This window comes from Castanea sativa, chromosome 4 (assembly GCF_040712315.1).
Source record: "Castanea sativa cultivar Marrone di Chiusa Pesio chromosome 4, ASM4071231v1".
In the NCBI taxonomy this organism is placed as follows: Eukaryota; Viridiplantae; Streptophyta; class Magnoliopsida; order Fagales; family Fagaceae; genus Castanea; species Castanea sativa.
Genome location: NC_134016.1, coordinates 29,427,674 through 29,436,329, shown reverse-complemented (window position 1 = coordinate 29,436,329; position 8,656 = coordinate 29,427,674). Strand labels below are relative to the sequence as shown.

Genomic DNA, 8,656 nt, shown 5'->3' with positions numbered 1-8,656 from the left:
CATGTTCGTCCGTGAAGGCAACTTCGTCTATAATTATACTCGTCAGTTACGTATTCGTCAGTACCATCAGTAAGCATTTATAAGATAAATTATTTCTCAAAGTTAAAAATAAAGGATTTTATTAATGTGTACCTAAAAGCATACAATAATAAACTATTTTAGAAAAATTTCTATGAAAAAATAAAAAAATTATCAACTTTTTTTAACAATTTTTTCAATTCCTCATAAAATGTTTTCAAAAATAGATGATTAATATGTGCCCTAAGAGCACACATTAACCGGATTCAAAAATAAAAGTGGTCAAGTTTACTAGATTTTTTTTTACTCGATCTCTATAATAAGGGTTTGAGATCTTTAAAATGGATTTATGTTGGATTTGAGTTTGTTAAAATAAAAGGATGAGAATAAAATATTTAGAGAGCAAATGAGAAAACAGAAGCAGGAGAATTACATTATTTTTCAGGATTTTAGAACTTGAGTGCTCTGCTGTTAATGAGTTATATCAACTATGGTTTTTTAAAAAGTGATTTTTGGAATTTGGCTTTCTATACAAATTTGGTAGATTATATATTGAAAGATAGAAAATATCTTGGATGGTGTCCCAATAATTTAAAACCTGTTTTTTTTTTTTTTTGATAGGGAATTTAAAACCTGTTATCCCAATATATTATTGTCACTCAAATTTATTTAATAATTTTAACGAATAGGACGGTAAGCACAAATATATATATATATATATATATATATATATATATATATATATATATAGCTTTATTAAATTATCCCATGCATTACAAAAAACTTCCAATAATGTACATGAAATCTCAACCAAAACAATGGAATCATGTTTTGTCCTCTTGAATGTACTACAAAAATTACTTTTGACAAGAAAAAAACAAAATCTTATAATAATGAGCACGATTTATGCCATTTTTCATCATCAACCAAATATCTTGGTATAACCCAATTTATCTAACGATGAAGCATAATTTTCCATCTAGTTCCTACAGATTGGTGACTCTGTTTTTGCTTGGTTATACTAGGATTTTACATTTTTTGGAATTTTTCATTGGAGAGGTCAAATGAGAGAAGGTACTCTTGTTCAGAACATTCGGAGAAACAATCAACCAATAGAATGCTTCACCATTTAACCAATATGATATCCTGCCATTCTAACTCTTTTCCAAGAAGCCATTTCATGGTTGTAGATCTTGATTTCGACCCAATGAAGACCGGTTTTATACTCAAATTTTGAATTCTTCTTCACTCAATATCGTACTCAAATGCAAATCTTGATGATGATACCATGAAACCAACTAATTTATTAAGACAGTCAATTGACATGTTTTATACTTCTCAATTCTTGGATTCCACAATGTCATTGATTCCGCATTATATATGAACGCTACTCCATGACAACTATTGACAATGTTTGGGGTTGGAAGTGGCAATGTAAGAACCTCCTTTTAAAGTTTTGGACATTATACCAACATAGCTTAGTTTTACACAAAGTGCGTGCGTTTTATAAAAGAATTTTCTAGGTTGTTATTAGTTTCCTCCAATATTTCAATAATTTTCCTTGTAAAAATTTGTAATCTTTAGTATTCTATTTTATATACAAAATAGAAAAACAATAAAAAGTGGTCTACTGATTTCATCACACTATATGTGTTTACAAATTTGAAAATTGCATGATATAGTGACTAATATTGATAGACATGCTTCATTTCTATTCAAGAATGCAAATATCATATTGATAAAATAAGAATACAGATATCCTTCGATTATTATTTTTTACATTCTTGATTGTATATTATTAATTTTGTTTTTAATTTATTGGATTTTTTTAATTGTTGCAAAAAACACTGAATTTCATAAAAATCTTAGAGCTACATCAAATTTCACTATACTTAAATAATAAATATATACCACTTAAATAATTAATATAACAAAATAATATATGTATCCTATAAGGAGTTAAGAGCCCAGTTTGCCTCACACTTTATCGGGGGACATAGGTACAAGAAGTCAACTGCATGTTTGATGAACATTAAGCAACGGGAGGATGAGACGCTAAGGTCTTATATCACCCATTTCAACAAGGAGGCCCTCTCGATTGATGAAGCTGACAACAAGATACTCGTGGCTACATTCACCAATGGGTTAAGGAAGGGGAAGTTTTTGTTTTCCCTATATAAGAACGACTCGAAAACCATGTCAGATGTACTTAATAGGGCTACCAAATACATGAACGCGGAAGACACGCTGCTTACATGAGAGGAGAAGCCTAGGAAGAGAGAAAGACAAGAAGAAACATGACAGGAAAGAGGATGGAAGGCCACAAGGACAGGAGACGGGCGAGAGGATAGACACTCCAAACCCCCTACTGAACGTCCCTATCAATCAGGTACTTATGCTGATCAAAGATGAAGGATCCCTGGTGTTTCTTGGCAAGCTAAAAGGTGACCCCAGCAAGAGGTCCAGAGACAAGTACTGCCGCTTCCATCGAGACCATGGCCACAATACGTTCGACTGCTACGATTTGAAGTAGCAGATAAAAGCCTTGATTAGACAAGGAAAGTTGCAGAAGTTCCTTAGCAAAGACAGGACGGACCAACCACAAGAGCAAGGCCTCCGAAGGGAGAACGAGCGTCCCAAGCCACCTAAAGGAGACAAAAGGATGATCGTGGAGGGTGGCACCACGACTTCCTGTTCAACCAGGAAGGTGCGCAAGACCTATCTCTGGATGGTTCAGAATTTCCAGCTGACAGGTTGGGTTCCGAAGATGGCACGCATCAATAACCCATTAATTGGGTTCATAAAGGAGGATGCTCGACGTCTCCATCATCCGTATGATGACGCGCTTGTGGTGAGCATACGAATTGGTGACTACAACACCCACAGGGTCCAAGTGGACAATGGTAGCTTCGCCGATATACTCTACTACCCAGCCTTCCAGCAGATGAGGATTGGGATAGAACGGTTGATTCCAATTGATGCAACACTCGTTGGATTCGGAGGAACTAGAGTGTACCCACTCGAAGCGGTCACCTTGCCCGTCACCGTCGGCGATTACCCTCAACAGATCACCAGGAATGTCACATTCCTGGTAGTAGACTGTTCATCTGCTTACAACGCCATCCTGGGCTACCCTACCCTTAATTGGTGGAAGGCCGTAACCTCTATTTACCACCTGATGATCAAGTTCCCACCGAGTATGGTGTAGGAGAGGTACGGGGAGACCAAGTAGCAGCATGCGAGTGCTACATCGCCATGCTAGAGATGGACGACCATTTACTGACGATATGCATAGAAGAACATTGAACGAGGGCAGAACCAGTCGAAAGTTGGAAGAGGTACTTCTTGATGATTCTATGCCCGAGAGAACGACAAGAATATGTACTCTTGCTAGCCCACCAGTCCGTCAGGAACTGATATCATTTTTAAGAAAGAACTAGGACATCTTTGCTTGGAGCCACAAGGACATGCCCAAAATCAGTCTTTCAATCATGGTCCACAAACTGAATGTATTGCCCACCTTTTCTCCCATCCGTTAGAAGAAACAGGTATTTTCTCCAGAATGAGAGAAGGCCATCGCAGAAGAGGTTCGTAAGTTGCAAGAAGCAAGGCTATATGAGAAGTATACTATCCCGACTGGCTGACCAACGTGGTGATGGTAAAAAAGGCCAACGAGAAGTGGAGAATGTGCGTAGATTTTACAAATTTGAACAAGGCATGCCCCAAAGATAGCTACTCGCTTCCCCGGATTAATATCATGGTGGACTCAACGACAAGACATTAGCTGTTGAGTTTCATGGAAGCATTTTTTGGTTACAACCAGATCAAGTTAGACGAAGCTAACTAGGAGAAGACTTCTTTCGTCACTAGCTAGGGTCTTTTCTATTATAGAGTAATGCCATTCAGACTTAAGAACGCAGGTGCCACGTACCAGAGGTTGATGAACAAGATGTTTGCGCATCAGATTGGGAGGAACGTCCAAGTATACATGGACGACATGTTGATAAAAAGCATACAGGAGGACGACCACCTGGACAACCTCAATGAGACTTTTGAAACCCTTTGCCACTATAACATGAAGCTGAATCCGAACAAGTGTGCATTCAGAGTGACGGCAGGAAAATTCCTGGGATTCATGGTATCCTAAAGGGGTATTGAGGTTAACCCAAACAAGATACGAGCCATCTTAGAGTTAGCTCCACCAAAAACCATAAAGGAGGTACAAAGTGTGAACGGTAAGGTCACTGCATTAAATAGGTTAGTTTCAAGAGCAACGGATAAGTGCTTGCCCTTCTTCTACACATTAAAAAAGGCCTTTGAGTGGACGACTGAGTGTCAGCGCACATTCGAGGATCTAAAGGCATATCTTTCTTCCCCACTTTATAGAGCCCATCCAAACTCAAAGAGGAGTTGTCTCTCTACTTAGCCGTCTCCTTGGCCGCTGTCAGCACAACCTTAGTCAGGGAAGATAACGGGGTGCAAAAGCCTGTATACTTTACGAGCCAAGCACTCCGAGGCGCAGAAGAGAGGTACCCCTATAGAGAAGCTCGCTTTCGCGTTGGTAATTATAGCACAAAAGCTCAAACCATACTTTTAGGCCCACACTATTGTTGTCTTGACAGACAAACCCCTACGGAAAGCAATGAGCAGTTCGGAGGTAGTTGGACGGATGGCGCTATGGGCGATTGAGCTGAGTGAGTTTGACACACAGTATCGCCCGCATACAGCCGTAAAAGGACAAGTTATTGCCAATTTCAATGCAGAATTCACCCACACGAATGAGCAGGGGGCAGGAGAGAACCCCTAATGGATGGCCCACACGGACGGGTCGTAAAATAAACATGCAGGAGGAGTTGGTGTAGTACTCCGTAGCCTAGAAGGAGACGAGGTCAAGTGCATGGTTCGACTTGACTTCTCCACAACAAACAATGAAGCCGAGTACGAAGCTCTGATAGCAGGACTAGATCTCACATAAGCAGCACGAGCCACGAATGTGATCGTGCATTGCGACTCAAAAGTGGTCATCAGTCAGGTTAACGGCGGTTACGAGTGTAGAGGGGAACGGATGAAGGAGTACCTTAAACAAGTGAAGAGTTGGATGAACAACCTCAATGCAAAGTTCGTTCAAATCCTAAATGAGGAGAATGAGCGAGACGACCATCTTGCCAAGGTGGCATCAGTAGAGCATATGTCTTTTCCAAGTCAGGTACTCCTCTTTATTTAGTTTTCACTTGTGATAAACACAGTCAATGTGCAGGAGATAGGTTCCGAGAATAACTAGACGACACCAATTACCTCCTACCTAAAGAACGACATGCTACCGAACAATAAGGAAGCTGCAAGGAAGTTGAAGGTCTATGATGCACAATTCGTACTAATCAAAGATATCTTATACAAGAGAGGTTTCTCCAAGCCATACCTGAGGTGCCTTATCCCGGAGGAAGTAGACTATGCCATGCAAGAAGTTCATGAAGGAATCTGCAAAAACCACTCTGGATCTCGATCGTTGGTGCACAAGCTAATCCGCGCAGGATATTATTGGCCCATTATGCAGAAGGATGCCCTTGCATACGTCAAAAATTGCGACAAGTGTCAAAGGTTCCGCCACATAATTCGACAACCTACAGAGGACCTCACCCCAATGAAGGCCCCATGGCCCTTTGCTTAGTGGGGTTTGGACATCATGGGTCCGTTCCTGACGGCTATTCAGCAGAGTAAATTCCTGGTGGTCGGTATAGATTATTTCACCAAGTGGGTAAAAGCGGAAGCCTTGGCTACTATCATAGAGAAGAATATACATGGTTTCATATGGAGAAACATCATTTGTAGGTACGGTATCCCTAGAGTGCTGGTCTCAAACAACGGGAAACAGTTCAATAATGATGCATTCAAGGACTTCTGCCTACAGCTTAATATCAAGAACCACTACTCGTCACCCGCTCACCCTCAAGGCAATGGGCAAGTTGAAGTCACAAACCGATCCTTGCTAAAAATCATCAAGACCCAGCTCGAAGGGGCAAAGGTTATCTAGTCGGAAGAATTGCCAAGCGTACTATAGGCGTACAGGACGACGACAAGAATGCCCACAGGAGAGACACCACTTCGACTTACGTATGGAAGTGAAACAGTCATCCCAACTGAAGTGGGACTCACAAGCTACAGAGTGGCGAACCATGATGAGGAAAAGAATGACGATGCATTACGCCTGCAGCTTGACATGATGGATGAACGGTTGAACAAAGGTTAGCACAATACCAAAACCTCATGGCTAGACACTACAACTCCCGGGTGAAACACAGGGACTTCCAGGTTGGGGACCTCGTCTTAAGGAAAGTAACGGGTGCTACAAAAGACCCATCGTAGGGGAAGTTAGGGCCCAATTGGGAAAGACCATATAGGATCAAATCATGGCATAGAAAGGGCACCTACCACCTCAAGACATTGGACGGGCAAAAGCTACATCACCCATGGAACGTGGAACACCTAAAGAAGTACTACCAGTAGACAAAGATCACAAGCGACGATACTCCTCAGCGACGACACTCCTCATTTTCTAGTTTATTTCTTTTTTAGTTTTTACTATCTATAGTACTTTTTGTGGCCCAAAGGGTAATTTTCTTATTTTCAAAAGGACAATTTCTACTTGCATATTTATCACAATAAGAGGAGTTATTCAAAACATGTTGTATGTGCATGTGCAGAATTATATTTATCTTGTCCATAAAGTGGACAGATCATCCTAAAAGGATGAGTTTTAATCACTAAGTCCACAAAAGTGGACGGGTTCATCCTGAAGGAATGAGCTATACTTATTAAGTCCACAAAAGTGGATGGGTTCATCCAAAAAGGATGTGCTATGTCTATCAAGTCCATAAAGTTGACGGATCATCCTAAAAGGATGAGTTTTAATCACTAAGTCCACAAAAGTGGATGAGTTCACCCAAAAGGGATGTGCTATGTCTATCAAGTCCATAAAGTGGACAGATCATCCTAAAAGGATGAGTTTTAATCACTAAGTCCACAAAAGTGGACGAGTTCATCTTGAAGGGATGAGCTATACTTATTAAGTCCACAAAAGTGGACAGGTTCATCCAAAAGGGATGTGCTATGTCTATCAAGTCCATAAAGGGGACGAATCATCCTAAAATGATGAGTTTTGTTCACTAAGTCCAAAAAAGTGGACGGGTTCAACCGTTGAACACAAAGTAGACGAATATATGGCAAACATATATTAACAAATGCATGATCAAAATACCAATATATTATAAAAAGCCCAGTAAAAGGGCAAATGTCGACATGTTGGGCCTAAAAAACAATAGGTGACGGTAAAATAAAAACATTGTTCTACAAAGAGACTTTTACATACAAAAAGATAGAAAGAAAATTTAAGTCTAAACTAAGAAAAGACAAATTTAGGTCTAGTCGGTAGGGTTTTCTCTGTCCTTGGTCGTCTAGTCCACCTCGAGTAGACAAGCGTTATCACTGACGAGGGTGGCTCGATCTGTTGGAGCCGTCTCCTCTTCACCTTGGGGGTTAGGGACAGTGTCATCATTGAACAGCTCGTTGGTGCTTTCAGAGTAGACGGGTTGGGCTGGTGTTTAGGCTGGGGGTCGATGGAGATGTGAGAAAGATCCAAGTTAGGATAGGACGCCTTCACCTAACGGAAGCAGTCGTAAAAAATGTCAACAAATGAGCTGCCGAGCTCCGCCAGGAGGGCATCGGAGTCACGATACTCTTGTATCGCATCCTCCTTAGCCTGATGGAGCTAGTCTTTGGTGTCTGTGATTTCCTTTTCCTTGTCCTCAAGGACCTTTCTCAACACCTCTGTCTATTTCTCCAGTTCGCCCCTAAGCTGCTCAAATGCCTCAAGTTTTCTCTCTTGGACTTCCTTTCAGGCCTATAACTCCTCTAGATCCACTGCCGTCGCCTTTGCCGGTGACTTGACCCGTTCCAAGGCTGTCTCATGGGAAAGGCAACAGTCCATTAGACCCTTCATCATCACTAAGCCCTGCAAAACCAAAAAAGGGATTAAAAGGGAGATGGAGACAATTTTGACAAGCAAAAGGAAATGGAAGAAAAAAAACTTGCCTGTACAACGCTGAAGAGGCCCGTCTCCCCCATCGCCTTCATCGCATGATTACTCAAGTCCTCATAATCTTCCACCTTGATGATGGACAAAAGCTGCTCAAGGGCTTACTAAGGGTCCTCGCGGAGGAGGACTGGTGGCTTTGGGGCGACGGGGACCTGACCAGTCATCAAACCTTTGCCCTTTCCTGGACCAAGAAGCCTAGCCGTCTTCTTTGTCTCAGCTTTCACCCCGACGGCTAACTCTGCTACCTTGGGCTTTTTAGGGGGACGGTCAAACTTCTCAGAAGGTCTTTTCTTTGACGGAGGAACTTAAGTGACGGGCTTAGAGGGCAAGGTGCCCTTCTGTTTCTTCTTCGCAGCAACCTGCTACTTTATGTAAGCTCTCCTTTTGCCTTCCTCCATTTCTATATTAATGTAGACGGAAAGAAAGAGTTAGGAAAATTACAATTAGAAAGAAAATTCTACAAAGAGAGACGGGCTTACGTTTGTGGGTCTGATCGTTGTAGCGACGGGTAGCTTCACTAGGTTTGAGACCGTCGCGATATCAATG

The 8,656-nt window shown here is 41.3% G+C and overlaps 2 protein-coding genes across 2 annotated transcripts; both read left to right on the top strand.

Moving 5' to 3' along the window:
- Positions 1–2,680: 2,680 nt before the first annotated feature.
- On the top strand, positions 2,681–3,226 carry LOC142632685 (uncharacterized). The gene has a single exon (XM_075807051.1). It carries the CDS (start codon positions 2,681–2,683, stop codon positions 3,224–3,226), a length of 546 nt encoding a protein of 181 aa, XP_075663166.1.
- Positions 3,227–5,332: 2,106 nt separating this feature from the next.
- On the top strand, positions 5,333–5,686 carry LOC142632684 (uncharacterized). The gene has a single exon (XM_075807050.1). It carries the CDS (start codon positions 5,333–5,335, stop codon positions 5,684–5,686), a length of 354 nt encoding a protein of 117 aa, XP_075663165.1.
- Positions 5,687–8,656: the final 2,970 nt, after the last annotated feature.

Bases quoted from the DNA above. Each gene is read 5' to 3' on its own strand.
- LOC142632685 (XM_075807051.1), top strand. From the start codon at position 2,681: ATGATCGTGGAGGGTGGCACCACGACTTCCTGTTCAACCAGGAAGGTG.
- LOC142632684 (XM_075807050.1), top strand. From the start codon at position 5,333: ATGCTACCGAACAATAAGGAAGCTGCAAGGAAGTTGAAGGTCTATGAT.